Below are 18,879 nucleotides of genomic sequence, written 5' to 3' on the forward strand. Positions count from 1 at the left end.
ATTTATTTCTGAAGCTTACAATATGGCACTATCATAACATTGGCCTTAAATGGGCCTAAAGCATTACCTTTTTGTGATTCTAATTTGCTACAGCAGAATGATGATTCGCTTGTTGGTTTTTGATGATATTTGATCATGATGGCTGATTATTAATGTTCACATTATTGTTTTCAGACTGAAACATTGATATGGTGGTGTATTTTGCTATGTTGTTTTAAAATAGCATAGTGGTGTATGAACTTATTAGCTGCATATATATATATATATATATATATATATATATGTATGTATATATATATATATATATATATATATATATATATATATATGTATGTATATATATATGTATGTATATATATATGTATGTATGTATGTATGTATATATATTCTTGTACAAGCGAACCCAAAAATGAATCCGAACCCAAACCCCAAAAAAATTGAACGAATTTCGAACCCAAGTCTCGAATCCAAATCCATACCCAAATCCGAACCAGCAACTTAGTTATAATACATGATTAAAGAGAAAGGGAATCAACATTTATTCATCGTAAGAAAGGGTTCTAACAGTAATGTCCCCATTTTCTAGGCCATTATTTCCTAATGCGTCGTTAGCCCTTTTCACCATGGTCATGTGGGCTAACCAGTACTTTGCAAGGATTAGTTTGAGATTCTACATAGATATCTTCAAATTCAAGCAGATCGGAGTCACAATAGCAGGGTCTCCAAATACTTACTATTTATAGCAAGTTAGCAGGGATCCATACTATAGGTCTTTCAGTGTTGGACTTGGAACCTCATTGAGCTCTCTCCAACGAGCTATCACACATGATTTTTAGAGTCCAACTAGTTATTTATTTTAATACCTCAATATTACATAGTTTTTGTAAAGTGACTTTTAACTTAAAATGCATCCTAATAAGTCACTTTATTATTATAAGGCTATATTATTCTCTTAAGTGAAAAAAGGACAAATTAAAAGAGAAAAAGAGAATAAAAAATGAAGAGACAGGCAAGGGAATATTAAGAGTCGCCAGGTTATGCTTAAAAGAAGTCAAGAGGAGCTCATTTCAGCATACATAGGATATTGAGATTGTTTCAGATTTCTCTTTGAGAAATGTGGAAGCTTGCAGCTTTCATTTTCAAAACCGAATGAAGGAACCCTTCAGTCTTATTGGATGAATTGTACGCAAATTTGATTCATCTTATGTGGTGGATTCGTGATGTAGTTCAGATCTACAATTACAAGTTCATTTTCTAGTTGTGTCAATTTCATTATTGATACTATATTTAAGATTGGAATTTAGTATGTTATTGTATTGCTGAAATTAAATGCAAAAGCAATTTCTGAGTATTTTATATGAGCATTCGCTGGTTTTATTTGCATAAAGATCTGTTAAATTCTGAAAAAAGTTTTTTAGAAGATTGGAGAAAAATATCCACAGGTATAGTACAGTGGTATCAGAGTTGGTTTTTCTACCAATATGTGAGGTTCAATGAGCAACAGATTTAAAAGAAATTGATAGTACAAAGGTATTTGCACACTTGTGCGGAATTCATATGAATTCAAGTTTGTGCTGAGATCTGATCTGGAAATAAAGTGTTTCCTTCTGTATATCTGCAATTATTTTAACAGAGCTGTGATTTGGTGAAGTTCTGCAAACACTGCAAGGGACGAAGAATAATTAATGCAAGGTTTTATAAGGTGGAGTTTCACTTATTTTGGCATAATTGGAAGTTACTCAAAAACTAAGTTGAATGATTTATATTTAAACAGAAGGATGATTATTATTTATAAATGTTAAAGACTGGCAGGGCCATCTCATATTTCATAATTTGCTGACTACTCATATTGTCATGGTTGTAAAGACATTTTGGGAATTATTTTATTGGTATATTTAGGGAAGTTATAAAATAAGCCAAATACTCATTACTTATGGTCGATACGGAACTATAATTAAATTAATAATAAAAAATTGGGATTCCAATATATAGCTTTTCCCATGAATATATATGAGGGGGCAAATTTATTAGGTTGCGGGTTGATTTTGGGTGCAATGTATTTCAAGAGCTTATTGATGGGAAATATTTGAGCCTTGACTTTATTGAGAGATTTGGGAATAAAGCATATTTTAGAGAAGTATATCATTGCAGAAAGTTGGGAAATTTAAACAGTGGAATTGAATTCATCACGAGCTAGGAAACAAAAACACAAATTCTTTCATGCAAGCGATTCTCTGAGAATGTTATTAGTAAGGATCTTCAACTAAACTGCTGAGAAGATTGATGGATACAGAGTTCCCAGCTTGTGGTCTCTTGTCTTCACTATGGGTTATCAGACATATTATCTTGTTCAGCTTCTACATTTTAATCTGGGCACACATGCAATATGTGATTGAAGACTTTTAAAGACATTACGGTGGAATGTATTTCATTGCTCACAACTTCTGAGTGAAAAGATATTATTTGTGAATATTTTACACTTGGTGCCACTATTCAATACATGGTATTAATTTTATTTGATGCCAATCAAATATCAATGATGTTTATTATCTAAGTTGCTGAATCATGAGACTTTTCTAGGCGTTTCCGGGTATGAAACGTACCTGGATCTGATTCTGAAACGAATCTCCTGTGGGTACACATCTGGGATTTGTGTTTTCAAATTCTGAAATGTTTAGCAATCTAGTTTGATCTTTTAGATATTTTCAAGACCTAGACTGCTGCTGACTAACAAACTCTGAACTTATCTACCATGAGATTCTAGCTTGACTTCTCAATACAGAAATCTAAATTTAAATTAGAATGATATGTTTCAAAAATTGAAATTTGTAATGGTTTTGTTTAGCATATGCATAGGTATATGACATTCTAATCTTAATTCTATTTTTAAGCTGCATATATAGACACACACACACACAACCATACCAAAAATGTGCCCAACCCGTTACAAAAAAGTTTGTCATACCAGTGTTTCATACCTACATACCCGTACCCAATCCTGCTCCTGATTCGGCAACTTAGGTTATTATTACCGTAAATATATTTATTTGAATGCTTGAGCATAGATTGGAGGACTGGCCTGCATAAGCTATGCTTTGGTATTCACATCTTTTCAAGTGGCGGACATGTTTATTCTTTATGAATAAATCCCCAGTACCTTGTAGCGGTAGTATTTGGCTGAAACAATACAGGTTATGTTTAACCCATGTTGTGTGGTACAAAGATTCAGAGGACGGTGTCTATCTTGACACATTTTCATATGATGAACTTGTTGCATACTAAGGAGAGCTATGACATGATCTCATCTTCAGAATTTATTTATTTTGCAACAATTGAGGTGAATTGATTATCATAGTTGTGCTAATGTCTGTTGCTGTCGATTGTTAATCTGTTCAGTGATTCACAATAATAGCAAAAAATACAACAGCGATTGTTCTCAATTAGATACTTCCTCATCAAATTCTGGATTCAAACTTTCGGAATTGTTCAGCATCATTTTAGCTACTCCGAAACTCTACATGTGAATCTGTAAGCAAACTCTGTGAAAATGTTTAAATGTTCAATATGTGAAAACTGTTTGCAAAATACTTCAGAAAGGAAACTGGAAATTTTATCTTTTTTGCGAGACACCATGAGCATATATTTGAGGAAATAACTGAACAGCTGGAATTTCTTCAGTCCGTACTCAATGAAACAATTTTGAGCATTGGAAATCATTTCAAAACTCTTATCAAAATCCAATACAATTCAGGAAAAATATGGGAATGTGCCAAATAAATTTGTAGGGAAACTGTTGGCTAAAATATCCATAAAAAAAGATCAAAAAGATGAATGAATCCATCAGTTTATGATGAGACGAATGCCACTATATAAACACCAAACATCAAGTTCCGGTAAATTTGCAAAAAGTTTGAAACCATTCTTACAGCACCACAGTGATGTCTAAATGGCATCAGACAACAATTATGATTTGTGAAGGCTGATGTATCTGGTGTGCATAAGGAGGGGAGTTTGGTTTAATTTGTACGTGCAGCCACAGACTTCTTGCATCAGCTTTAATTTGGATCAGTTTCACCTAGGAATCCAAAGGAGTCTCCATGCATTATGGCATCATCTCCTTTGGCTAATGACTTCAGGATTGACAACACACCTTTTGGGTCAGCTAATTGTGTAGCAACAACTGAGATTTGGAATGAAAATATTCATTCTTATGATGGTAATACTTTGAGCTAGGATAATGTTAATTGGATGAAGCATAGTCACTTACTTTCGAGATAGATGTTGATTGGATATGTGACAATCCACTTTTTGTGTTGGATGATGGAGCACCTCTTGAAATTGATCAAGAGTCCCAAATTGATGCTAATTGCAGCCAAGAGGTGGCTGCCTTTTCATATATGACAGAGGGACATGATGCTGATTACTATAAGCCTTGGATAGAGACTTGGCTAACAATATGGCCAAGGAGCATATAAGGGGAAAGAACGACGTTGATGAGCATCCCTTGATTTGTTTTCCTTTTTACGCAGCTGGAACTCAACCACATTACTGGAAGATTCATCTACTTCCTCTGGTAACTCTACTATCACAAAAGTTGAGCATAATGATGACACCTGGTTAGAGTCTATTCACTATGGGATGGTTGAGCTTGGCATGCTTGATGGTGTGAATTTTTCAAAAGGATGTGCACTGTCTGATTCCTAGTATAGAGAGACAGTTATGGAATCCTAGTGTGGATTTAGGATTCTTAGAGAGGTCGGTTAGTGCATCACATTATGGACACCTTGTATGGGATGCATTTTGTTTTCCATTCAGCCCACTTGTGGAGGACTTTCCTTTTCGATCATTGCATGGGTGTTGGATGGATGGTAGGTTTAGTACACTTCCCTGCATGGAGGAGGAAGCCATGTCCACCAATGTTGCTTGTTTGCTTCTTTAGTACAATTATAATTTTGGGATATTTGTTAGTGGGGCAGCATTGTGGCAGTTTGGCATCTTGGATATTCCATCTATTATAGGTATGGAACAATAGGATATTACAGACAGTTGGCAAGGTGGCTGGCCTTTTGGTTTGTGGGACCCAGGAGGAACATTATCGTGCTTAGTAATGTTTCCCATCATACAGTTATTACATAAGGCAATCCATCATACAGAAAACATAAGTAAATATCCTGACAGGGAACATTATGTCAGCATAGAAAAGACTTATATTTCTATTTTAAGTTCAAGCAAAACAAGATCCTGGAAACACATATTCCAAGCTGAAAATAACTGACCAATCACAATAGTAAACAGTACACATAATCAAATATTTTATACATGAAAAAATCTACCATAATAACAACATATATTGAATAAGCGTGCCCTACCATTACAAGACCTTGCAGAAAAATATGATTACAGATGAAAGATATAAGTCTCCAGATGCAACAGATGAGGAAATGAAGAAAAAAAGTTAATTAAAAAAAGGTAACTACAGAAAAGGATTGCTCTAAGGAGAACTCAGTTAAAAAAAAAAAGATAACTATAGAAAAGGATTGTTCTAAGCAGAGCACTGCGGCTGCTGGCCTCCAGTTATTAGTATTTTATGTCAGAATACACTTCAGTTAACGTAATTATGCACAGGAGACAGTTTTTCCCGAGCATAATATCTAAGATTGAGCACAAAAGGGTAGCAGAAAAACCTGGCATCGGAAATTCCACTCAAATCATCAACTAACACGTGCATTTTTCCAGAATGTTCAGAAGGCCCAGACTGATAAGAACCTTCAAAAGCATGAACACCATCAACTAGCCCCTCAGACAAACTATTTCCAGGAAACTGCATTAATGAATAGAGAATGTGATTATTAAACCACAGGAAAGAGGAGTCTTATCCTTTCTAACTTGTCTGTAGCTAATTATCTATAAGAAACAGTTATAAGATCTTTTAAGAAAAATATTGAAGACAGCTTAAAAGCACTTCGGTAAGCTTTATATTATATATGTAGTCAAGCACAAAGTAAACTAAGCTTGATAAAATTACTCAGCATATTCTAATTAAGTTTAATAATTGAGAAGTTAAAAAGATTTATATTGAAGACAAGCAGCAAGGAAGAATAAACTATATCATCTTCTTGCTATTAACTGATGATATCTTCATACATAGGTAAGGCATATTACTGTTATAGTGTCCCTTAAACAAAACAGACCTAAAGACAATATTTGTTCAGATACAGACATAAGCCATGTTCTACATAAACAAATGAATAAATAACAAAAATTGTAAATTTTTATTAAATGTCAAATTAATAGCCAAGTAATATACTTCTATATTTCTTTATTAATCTTGATAAGATATATTACAAAAGCTTTGGAATGATTTTATAGCCTTTAAGCTAACCAATTGATCAAGAAACCATTAAGACAATACACAAAGAACTCTCGGAAACATTCCAGAGTGTCAGATCTCTTAGTTACAATCATTCCTCAAAGTTACAATGATTCTATTATAAATTTTGAACAAACCCACATCAATGTAGCCTTAAAAGAATATTAGCCAATATTGGAAAGTGAAACCCTAAGGCTTCATATGCCTTTGAACACGGACCTACTGAGGATGGGTAAAAGATTGTAGAGTTCAATGCAGAAAAAGACATGGCAGAGCTAAGTTGAAGAGGATGTGGAAGCACAGGTGGATACTACAGGTGAGATTTCGTGGAGGTAATCGATTTGTGGTGGATAAATTATTCACGATGGACAGAAAGAATGGAGATGATATTTGGTGGAGGAGGCCAATTAGTGGTGTGTTGCATCCCACGAAGGAGAAGAAAAAAAGGAAAACTTAGGTGAATGACGGTACATAGTGAGTGTATATTCACGAGAGGAGAGAAAAGTGGTGAGCACAGATGCAGCCAGAAGGTGACAGTCGTTACAGCGATTGCTGGAGAAGGGAAAAAGAAGAGATTCACCTCCTCAACACAGAGACGGAGTATGCTGCAGGTTGCCGGCAACTTGAAAGGGTAGTCCAACTACCTAACAACATTTTGCGAGTCCTACTCACAAAAGTTTTCCTACCCAGCATATCTGGTGCAAGAGCATGCACAGGTCCATGAATAATCAGCGTTGTCCAAAAACAATATTTACCTTTTTGTTTTGGTTTGTTTTTCTTCAATTTTGATTTGGTGGTTTAACAGCTCTTTATTCAACTAACTGTAAACTTAAACCCTCCAACAGTTCTCTACGAAGTATGAGTTTTGGAATAGGAAAGAACTGTTAAATATTTTAGCCTTATATGAAATTCTGAATACTACGATTTAGAAATGGCAGATATATATCAAATATGCACTAACATATTTTTGGAGAAATTTTGTATTTAATTTTAATCAAACAGGTGTCTTATATTACATCATTGTATTCAACCTCTTACTTCTTTCTGCGTCCCGCATATTCGCTCGCTGTCATGTCCCCTTCTCAGCTCTAGTGCTTTGGCGCTGTGTTAATCTATCTCCACATCCGGATAGATTAATGGCAGAAGCTAACAGGATGCCTACCAGTCACATTAGAGGTTTTATTTTATTTACTTCAGCATTTGTTAAGGTGTGCAAAAGAAGTCACTTTATGTTATATGTTATAAAGTGACTTAAATGACTACAGGACGAAAATTGTGTTTTATCCTACATTACTTGCTCCTTTGTTTCTCCCTCACTTCGAGGTTATAAATGAGGAGCTTGCATTGGGATTTGGACACACAAGAATTTATGAATTTAATATCTGGAATACTGGTTGGTTAAATGTGACTGAGTTATCTTGAGGACGAAAACCCTTGGGAATTAGAAGCTAGATGTAGCCCCAGTCTTCCTAATTGAAGTCTATATCAAAGTTTTTAGAAGTTCTGTTGGATAATATCAGAGTTTGTGGGGAAGTCTTCATATTTGCATGGGCACTCAGGTTGGACGTTTTACCTTCCTCTCATCATTCAGTTAGCTTGTTTTAGCGTGGGAAATATCAGTTGGTAGTTTGACGTTGGGTTTAGAGCCAAATACACAATTTGTTCTTGACATGGAGCTAAGGTAGACTTGGCAGCCGAGGAACCTTCACCACGGCATGAATATGGTCTCTTAACAGGTCTCAGAATAGCTATGGGTCGGAAGGTAATGGGTCACGCAGTCATCAGTTATCAGCTCGGACGGACCAGAAGCCAGTCGTGATTTATCTCTCCTTAGTCGGCCAGCAGAAACACGTGAAGGACAGTGAGTTACACACCACGGGATATGGTTAGGAATTAACTCCTCCATCGGCATTGTTTCCACCTTATTCCGCATAAAGAGAACAGTATGAATGTTAGCCGGCAACGTGATTTGGAGCTAGCAGCAATAAAACTTAGTACCCGACCAAACCAAGAGAAGCATCCAGTAAAATCGGGTCTGTTATTCTCGTTTTCCTGCAATTTTTAGGCTTACTGATTGTAATGTATGGTTATATTCCGAGCAAAGAGTGGTTTCATTTTCACTGTTTAATGGACTGATTTTTAACTGACATACAAATTCAGTCCAAACCTTTATTTGGATTGCATAACTGTTTACTGTTCAAATTCAACCCATAGTGTATAAGTCTTAACAGTGTTTTGGAAGTTTTAAGACTTTGGTACATGAAGCACTTGGTATTTGTATTGCAACTGTTTGATGCAATTCCCTAGTTTCAGTACAGAACTCTGTGGTTGGAATTAGATAAGTTTATTACACATCTGTTTGACAAAAATTCCATCAGCATAAGTGTTAATTTCCCAAGCAGATTAAGCAAGGATTGTTATAGTGGTATCAAAGCCACAAGACCTGCCATCTTGTGGGAAATAACAAAAATTTTTGCAGACCATTTTTACCCAAAATGACAGATAGGAATGAGTAGAAGACAACATAAATTCAGCCACCTAAGGCCGGAAAAAACAGTCTCTTCAGTTCATATTGACATTGAAGACAGTTTCACTGTGGATGAGGAAATAACTTTTTGAGCAGGTGAACAGGCTGATATTACTCAACAGGTTGATCACTTGGGACAGGCTGAACCAGGAAACAACGTTCAAATGGCACGTAATGAAGATGAACAGGATAGAGAAGTTAGGGAAATGTTGTAGGCTATCAGAGATGGATAGAACAACATTGCCAATGCTCTTCAGCAATTAGCAGGTACTATGCAACAGTTGGTTCCTGTCCATAGAAGAGCTCCAAGCCATCACAATGGAGGCGGTAGTATAGTTGGATCCACCCGAGCAGCTAGAGCTCCCACCCATAACACTAGCAGGCCTTTAATGCCGGTTTTTAATGTAAAAGAAGCTGTCCCACCAGCAGCTCAAAATTTATTACCGGATAGTGTTATGGCAATGTTTAATGAGTGGGATTTGTTTCCAAATCCAATTAAACAAAATCTAACCTCTGTTCAATATTTAAATCATAAAAGGGAGACTGATAGGCAGTAGCAGGATTGAAGACTGAGAGCACCTAATAGGGATCTAAAACATGTTATGAACAAACTAACCCTTCCCACCTTTGATGGCAGCAGTTAGACATCCGCTAGAGCATGGATTCACAAGCTGGATACCTACTTGACATTTAAGCCTATGGCTGAAGCGGAAGCCATCAAATTTACAACTATGCACCTTGAGGGAGCTACGTACGATTGGTGGCATCATGGATTAGTCACCTAGAATCATGGCCTCATAACTTCATATGAGATTTTCAGCTCCAAGCTGATTACCCGCTTTGACAGGAAAGATGTTGAAGTCTATTACAGAGATTTGGCTTGGTTACATCATAGTGGATCTTTGGATAAGTTCATTGATGAGTTTCAGCATATATCAGTTATGGTGCCAGATATGACAAAGCAACGAAAGGTGATGTTATTCACAAAGAGGTTACAGGAGAGGTTTAGGGGTTTGGTTACGGTACTTAAACCGAACACCTTGGATGACGCGATCAAGATAGCTCATGATTTGGATTCACCTTCATCAATATTATAGCCTCCAAAGAAACCCTACAGGGGATCTACATCATACCAAGGAAACAAAAACCAACAGAAACCAAATCCTCCCAGATTGGATTTTGAATGCCTGATGAACTCAAGAGGAAGAAATTGTGCTTTACTTGCAAGGAGCCTTGGACCCCCGATCACAGGTGCCTTCGTAGAGGCAAGATACACTATGTTGAGGTTCTCTCCGAGGATGAAAGGGAGCAACAGGAAGGTGAAGACGTTGAGGACAGTGAGGAAGAAGAAGTTAAAGAGCAGCCCTTTAAAGACAAAAAGAAGAAAGCCGTCATGGAACAACCTCCAATTATAGCCACTCTTTCTACTGATCCGACATGTTATCCTTTTAGAATGAAGGGTGTGGTTAAGGGACAGTGCATTGTTTGCCTCTTGGATATAGGAGCTTCTCATAATTTCATTAGTACACGGATGGTATCTAGGAGAGGTTCGTAGACAGTGGACATTCCCGAGTTTGAGGTGAAGGTAGCAGGCGGTGAAGTTTTGAGGTGTACAAAGAAAGTAGCTGGTCTTTAGATACAGTTTGACGATTATCTTTTGTGGATTGATTTCTACGTTGTTGATTTGGATGGGTTAGATGCCATTCTAGGTAGATAGTGGTTAAGGACTCTTCGTGGGTACACTTTTAATCACGAGACCATACAGTTGGAATCCTTATAGGGTGATCGACTAGTAGTCCTAAAAGCCATACTAGATAATGGACCCAAATTGATTACAGCTCACAGGATGGAGGCCATTTTGAGACATGATGATATAGAGTGGGCGACACAATGTTTCATCTCCTCAAAGGAGACACAGGATATAGGGTAGTAGTATCATTATGACATTCAAACAATTTTAGACAAGCGCAGGAGAGTGTTTGAGGATATACCTCCGGGAATCCCACCAGATAGAGGGTTTGAGCATATCATTGAGCTACAGGAGGGTGCCAAACCCGTCATTATCACTCCTTATCGTCACCCCAGGCACTACAAGGAAGGGATAGAGAAGACGATCAAGGAGCTTTTAGATATAGGACATATTAGACCCAGCTCTAGCCCCTTTGCCTCTTCAATGGTGTTGGTTAAGAAGAAAGACGACACCCTTCAGATGTGTATAGATTACCGCGCCCTGAACAAGAGAACCATTAAAAATAGGTCTCCGTATTGATGAGTTGCTGGATGAGCTTCATGGGGCAGTTTATTTCTCAAAGATAGACCTTCGATCAAGATACCATCAGATACGAGTTTGAGAGGAGGATGTGCATAAATCAGCTTTCAGATACCACTACAGACACTACGAGTTCTTGGTGATACCATTTGGGCTCACTAACGCACCAGCCACTTTTTAGTCATGCATGAACCATATTTTCAAAAAATAGCTAAGGAAGAGTGTGTTGGTTTTCTTTGATGACATTAATTTTTAGCAGGACGTGGGAAGAACATTTGCAGCATTTGGATGAGGTCAATCTCATGGAGGAACATTTTTTATTCGGAAAAGAGTCTAAGTGCGAATTTGGGCTAGCCGAGATTCTCTATTTAGGTCATGTGATTGGTGCCGAGGGAGTTAAGGTGCATCAGGAGAAGATATAGGCAATCCTGGATTGGCCACCACTGAGAGATGAATCTGAGTTGTGGGGCTTCCTTAGTCTTTGTTCCTATTATCGATGGTTTGCCAGAGGGTTTTCTCAGGTAGCAGCACCCCTTACCGATCTGACACGGAAAGGGGCATTTGGCTGGACAGAAGATTTGGAGGTAGCTTTTGACAAACTGAAACAAGTGATGAGTACATGTCTAGTGCTAGCACTTCCTGATTTTTCTAGGCCCTTCGTTTTAGAGTGTGATGTTTCGGGAAGCGGAATAAGGGCCATATTGATGCAGGATTGCCATCCCATTGCTTTTGAGAGTAGGAAACTTAGGGGCAGCGAGTTACTATATTCCACTTATGATAAGGAGATGCTGGCCATAATGCATGCCTTAGCCAAATTTAGACAGTATTTGGTGGGAAGTAAATTTACAGTAAAAACCAATCATAACAGCTTACGCTACTTCCTGGAATAGGAGTTGAATGAGAGGCAGTAGAAATGGGTCAGCAAGATCCAAGCTTATAATTTTGACATTGAGTATGTCAAGGAGAAGGACAATACAGTTGCTGATGCTCTTTCCCGAAGACCCCTAGTGCTAGAGTGTTGCACCATTTTTGAGATTTCAGCAGATTGGAGGTCTTAGCTATTAGTGGAGTATTCCAAAAATGCTCACGCATGTCAGATTATAGATGGTATACTTCAAGAGAAGCGGTACAAGGTAATGAATGATGTTATATATTACAAAGATAAAATCTACCTAGTACCCGAATCTAAACTAAAGGGGGAGATGATGCACACCATACACGATGCACCATCAGTAGGGCACCCAAGGTTTTTTAAAACCTACAGGAAAATCAAGGAGAGATTCTCTTGGAAGGCGCTAAAGGGTGATGTATTGCAGCATGTTAGAGAGTGTCAGACTTGTCGGCAGAACAAGTCTGAACAGGGCTTTCCTGCAGGTTTACTACAGCCTCTCCCTATTCCAGCTTAGCAGTGGGAGAGCACCTTCATGGATTTTATTACAAGGTCGCCTAGGGTCCAGGGCAGGGATTGCATCTTTGTGGAGGTAGACAGATTGACTAAGTACGTGCACTTCTTCGTGATCGCCGCAGATTGGTCAACCTCTCAAGTAGCTGAGTTGTTCTTTCGCGAGGTCTTCCGTCTCCATGGGTTACCCAAGACTATTGTGAGTGACAGGTACAGTAGGTTTCTCAACACCTTTTGGCAGGAGATTTTTAGATTGACAGGTACAGCGTTGACTCCCAGCACTAGCTATCACCCGTAGACGGACGGTCAGACAAAGAGTGAATAAATGGATGGAAGGGTACTTGAGGAATTACATTGCAGGCCAACAAAGAGCTTGGTTAAGTGGTTGTATTTGGGGGAGTATTGTAATAACTCCACTTATCACATGTCCATTCGGATGACTCCTTTATGTGCCCTTTATGGTTACGAGCCTCTCTCTTTTATTGATTTGGCCTTACAGGACAACAGGGCGCCATTGGCCAAAGATTGGATTATGGATCAGCAGGACATCCTCCAAGCTCTCAGGGATAATATTCAGCAAGCACAGAACCAGCAGAAGTTATACACTGAACGACATCATATTGAGCAGAGTTTTGAGTTGGGTGATAGAGTTTTTCTTTGTTTACAGCCATGTAGACATAGCTCCTTGAAGAAAAGTGGGTCAGAGAAACTTAAGCCCAGATTTTATGGACCTTATTGAATCACCAAGAGGATTGGGAGGTCACTTAGGAGTTGGATTTGCTAGGTGACCACCGAATTCACAACATTTTTCATGTTTCATGCCTCAAGATGGCCGTGGGCCAGTGCATTGTACCTTCAGCAAGTTTGCCCCCACTTGATGAAGAGGGTAAGCTTATTTTGGTGCCGGAAGAAGTGATTGAAACCAGGGAGAGGAAGTTGCATAACAGAACCGTCAATGAATATTTAGTCTGATGGAAAGACTTACCATATGAGGACGCCACTTGGGAAAGTGAGGCTATACTGTAGCATCCAGCTTTGAGATTGCTTGAGAGCAAGCAATCCATGGAAGGGAGGACTGTCATGTCCCCTTCTCAGCTCTAGTGCTTTGGCGCCGGGTTAATCTATCTCCACATCCAGATAGATTAACGACAGTAGCTAACAAGATGCCTACCAGTCACATTAGAGGTTTTATTTTATTTACTTCAGCATTTCTTAAGGTGTGCGGATAAAGTCACTTTATGTTATAAAGTTATTTACATTATAAAGTGACTTAAGTGACTACAGGACGAAAATTGTGTTTTATCTCACATTCCTTGCTCCTTTATTTCTCCCTCACTTCGAGGTTATAAATGAGGAGCTTGCATTGGGATTTGGACACAAGAATTTATGAATTTAATATCCAGAATATTGGTCGCTTAAATGTGACTGAGTTATCTCGAGGACGAAAACCCTTGGGAATTAGAAGCTGGACGTAGCCCCAGTCTTCTTAATTGAAGTCTATATCAGAGTTTTCAGAAGTTTTGTTGGATAATATCAGAGTTTGTGGGGAAGTCTTCATATTTGCATGGGCACACAAGTTGGACATTTTCCCTTCCTCTCATCATTCAGTTAGCTTGTTTCAGAGTGGGAAATATCAGTTGGTAGTTTGACATTGGGTTTAGAGCCAAATACACGATTTGTTCTTGACGTGGAGCTAAGGTAGACTTGGCAGCTGAGGAACCTTCACCGCGGCATGAATATGGTCTCCTAGCAGGTCTCAGAATAGCTACGGGTCAGAAGGTAATGAGTCACACAGTCATCAATTATCAGCTTGGACGGACCAAAAGCCAGTCGTGATTTATCTCTCCTTAGTTGGCCAGCAGAAACAGGTTAAGGACAGTGAGTTACACACCACGGGATATGGTTAGGAATTAACTCCTCCATCGGCATTGTTTCCACCTTATTCTGCATAAAGAGAACAGGCTGAATGTTAGCCAGCAACCTGATTTGGAGCTAGCAGCAATAAAACTCAGTAACCGACCAGACCAGGAGAAGCGTCCACTAAAATCGGGTCTATTATTCTCGTTTTCCTGCAATTTTTAGGTTTACTGATTGTAATGTATGGTTATATTCCGAGCAAAGGGTGGTTTCATTGTTCACTGTTTAATGGACTGATTTTTAACTGACATTCAAATTCAGTCCGAACCTTTATTTGGATTGCATAACTGTTTACTGTTCAAATTCAACCCATAGTGTATAAGTCTTAACAGTGTTTTGGAAGTTTTATGACTTTGGTACATGAAGCACTTGGTATTTGTATGACAACTGTTTGATGCAATTCCCCAGTTTCAGTACAGAACTCTGTGGTTGGAATTAGATAAGTTTATTACACATCTGTTTGACAAAAATTCCATCAGCATAAATGTTAATTTCCCGAGCAGATTAAGCAAGGATTGTTACAATGGCATCAGTTATCCTCTTCGGTTACTTATTACCAAATAATAAGAGGAAGTTTATATAAAGGTCATCGCATATATGGCAACCCGATATATTAGAAATGCATGTCGTTTCCATTCTTCTATGTGCAAGGATGTTCTTCTGTCACCACTCGCATCAGGTTAATACTCATTCTTTAATTGAAGATGGCGTTGGGGGCAATATATATATAATCTCCAGTATAACCTTATAGCATGGATTTTCGTTATTTGCAATCGATGAGTTTCCTTCAGAAAAACGGCATCTCATATTAATGAACTGCTTCTCTTTTGATGAATGGCATCTCATATTTATTATCGGCATCTCAGTTTGATTGAAGTCTTTCTTAGATCTGGTGATTGTAATATCAGATTGATTTTTTCTGAAACATCTGTTACCTGCCTTGTACAGATGTGATTTTAGTGGATGGTTATTCCCGTGTTCATAGAGCAGCAGCTCTGATAGTATTTATTTTCTATCTCGTCAAGAATTAGCAGTTTGCTAACTGCTCTCTCTGAGACTTTCTCTAAATAATACTCTGTATCTTATGATGATGCTGATATTGTAATTATGATGATTTCTTCAATATAAGAATATATTTGTTGGGGCTGGGTTGTTTCCCTCATTGAAGAGGGTTTTCCCAGGATATATTGATGTGTTTAGTTTATAGTTTCTAGTTCAAGTTTTAACAAGAACATCTATCAATGTTTGATAATACAGTTTTAAATATGCTGACAAATAAGTATTTGACAAGCTACAATTGAGGGCTCCTTAATTGTATGACATTAGGCTTCAAAGCCGGATTCATCACCATTTGATGCATCCACATATGTGCTTGTAAATGTTGAATCACAGATAGGACACTGATAACAAAATGCCTCAAAGAAAATAGTCTCATGGAAATTCACAATAGCAGATGATGCACAAAATTGATTTATTGATAAAGCTTTAGAAACTTCCAAGTAAATGCAATTGGCAGCTGTAAAGCCAAATTCCACAATTCTGTCATCATCTGCACAGCCTACAAAAATGGGAGATTTGAAAAATGGCATGAACATCCATCAAAGGACAGAGAGAAATTTTATTTCAAATGTTGCAACTGGAATTACCACTGCTGACATGTATGCAAATAGGGAATATTGGTATCGCACTCAAAGATGTCATCCCATGGATTTTGCAGGATATGCTCAGGCTTTAGAAACTCTGAATAATTTCTATTGAAAGTGTAATGCGAAATTCAGCAATCTTTGTCAGAAAACTTGGTAACTCCAAGTAAGTGGTAAAGAAGACGATGAGAGGGTGCATGAAGGACTAAAGCCTAATGCAAAATGCAAAAAATTGAATAGACGTGAGCCGCAAATAAGAGAAGTGAGCAATGGGCAGTAGAGAAGAGTGCACTGAAGAGAACTGTCTGGGGTCTGCGTACAGAGCAGGAGGAGGTAGTGACAAAGAAAAGGCTGCTCAGTCAGAGAAGAGAAAAGGTGTGTATGGGATGACCACATATATCTAAAAAGAAGAGAAAAAACAGAGAATAGAGAGGCTGTTGTACTAGTACTATACTATGATTCCAAAGTTGCTTTATAATAAGAATGTGATTCTGTTTCTTTTAAATAGCAATCTGAATTTGAGTGTGAGCTTAATGTAAGAGCAGAGATCCTTTGCAATAGAGTTTTGTGTTTTGAGATTTTTGTTTGAAGTCAGAGGGGAGTTCCGTCTTGCATCATCAATAGTTTGGCTCATAGTTTGCAGTCTCGGATGCAAAGAGTTCTTGGTAAACCAATATTGTTTGACTCCGAAAAAACTCAACAGCTTTTGTAAATTAAAATTTCTTAATAATCTTTTTTTAGTTTGTTTTGCAAAATTCTAAAAGAATATTATAAATTAATAATTTCCACCTCGAAAGAAAGAGAAAACACATGGTTTTATAGCAAAAGGAACATGTTAAAAGAATATTTTAACCAGAATTTTACCCATGATATCTTTACACTTATTTCCTATGTCTTTGATGAGAATGGAGAGGCCAGCACACTAGTACTACAATGTGATTCCAAAGTTACATTGTAATAAGAATTTGTGATCATATTTCTTTTAAATTGCAACCTGAATTTGAGTGCGAGTTTCATGTAAAAGCAGAGTCTCTGCAATAGATTTTTGTATTTTTAGATCTGTGTTTGCAATCATCTGGGAGTACCCTCTTGCATTATCAATAGTTTGGCTCATAGTTTGCACACTCTGGATGCCACGAGTACATGGCAGGCCAATAGTTTTTGACTAGTTAAAAACTTGACAGCTTACAAAGTACTAAAATTTAGTTTTCTTAATATCTTTTTCTGTTTGTATTGCAAAATTCAGAAAAACAAATATTAGATTAATAATTGCCATCTCAAAAGAGAAAATGCGTAATTTTATAGCAAAAGAAAGGTGAAAAGAGCATTTAAACCAGAAATTCATTCACATTAATATGTTTACACATTTTTCCTACATCTATAAAGTTGCAAGTTAAACTTGTAAATTCCCGTGTAGAGAGAGAGAGAGAGAGAGAGAGAGAGAGAGAGTATTTGCAGAGTTCGCAAACAACAGTTTGGCTATCTTTAGGAGAGAGTGTAAACCACTTATAAGGTATTGATACTGTTTTTATATAATTAAGCAGCAAGTACACTAAGTTTGATTAAGTTGCTTAACATATCGTGACTTTGTTCGGTTAGTATATTAAAGAAGATTTTGATGCTATGTTGAGGAATATTTCAATGATAATAGTCTAATCATATATAAGTTAAATTATTTCATGTTGGGAAATCATGAAGTAAGAATAGCCTATATCATTCTCTAGCTATTCCCTCGTATTATTTCCATATACAGCATCAATTCATTGCTGTTATATTCTTATCTGTAGCTCCAGTTATACTGATTATTATACTTTCCAGAAAGCTGAAAAGAAAACTCTGCATTAAACACACATTATCGAATATCATCTTGAGCCCATCTATTTTTTGCCTTTCTTCTTTGTCAAAATATGGCAATATAATTTTATGGACAAGACACAAGCCAGGCAAACACATCCTTTTTAGATTTGCATACAAGTACAAAGGAAAAGACATTCAAGAATATTATTCTATCAGTAACACATTAGCATCAATGAAACTAGTAATGTTTTAATGAAGGAGATACAGACAATCACACACTCCAGGATTTTGAACATACGGGTAATGAACTGAGTGTGTCTTTGATTAGCATCTCATCAATTAGCGTTAGAAGATATAGTGTGTTATCACGACAAGGTTGCACAGAAAATATGTTCTGCTTGAAGGTAATGTCAAGCAGTCCTCCTACCAAGTCTTCCAGCAGGTCATGCATAAGAGTCAATCCAGAGACATGTCCCTACAATTGAAAATGCCAGATCAAAAATCTTCACACGGAATGGATTTTCAGCATATGTAAACTGTAATTATTGCTACAAATATACTATTAAAATATGATAAAATACAAGGTCTTTGCCAACCGAAAAAGGAAGACAGTACACTGAGACTCACCTGTTCCACATACAAGAGAAGGAAATTCACAGTTTGTTCTATGTGACGCCATCCCCCTTTTACGTTACATATGCAGTGACAGTGAACAATACAAAAAGTATTTCTTACTAGCATTTTCTCACTATCTTGCGCAATATAAGCTTCACTGGACCCTAGAACCTGACCTTCCTTTAGTTTGTTACCAGACAAAACCTGTAAGAACCAGGCCTGCCACATGTACTCCTGTCAAGAGTTGCAAGAAAAGGGTTATGAACAAATTAAATGATCTCGTGTAATTGTTTCATTAGAAAATCAGACTGAATGGGCTGGAGGGACAATAAGGAAAAT

General features: G+C 37.4%; 1 protein-coding gene across 3 annotated transcripts in view; it reads right to left on the bottom strand.

Annotated features, from left to right (window-relative positions):
- Positions 1-18,879, bottom strand: part of LOC149567066 (binding protein) — a 278,549-nt gene that overhangs the window by 25,232 nt on the left and 234,438 nt on the right. For all 3 annotated transcript variants that reach the window (XM_089820295.1, XM_089820294.1, XM_089820296.1), the window contains 3 exons: positions 18,553-18,774; positions 18,224-18,400; positions 5,685-5,821 (listed from right to left, as the gene is read on the bottom strand). In XM_089820295.1, the coding sequence (XP_089676421.1) occupies positions 5,685-5,821; positions 18,224-18,400; positions 18,553-18,774 (536 nt within the window). The remainder of the gene's footprint in view (positions 1-5,684; positions 5,822-18,223; positions 18,401-18,552; positions 18,775-18,879) is intronic.

The sequence above is a fragment of the Cupressus sempervirens genome, chromosome 3 (assembly GCF_028749045.1).
Source record: "Cupressus sempervirens isolate cs-2001-9-10 chromosome 3, ASM2874904v1, whole genome shotgun sequence".
NCBI lineage: Eukaryota > Viridiplantae > Streptophyta > Pinopsida > Cupressales > Cupressaceae > Cupressus > Cupressus sempervirens.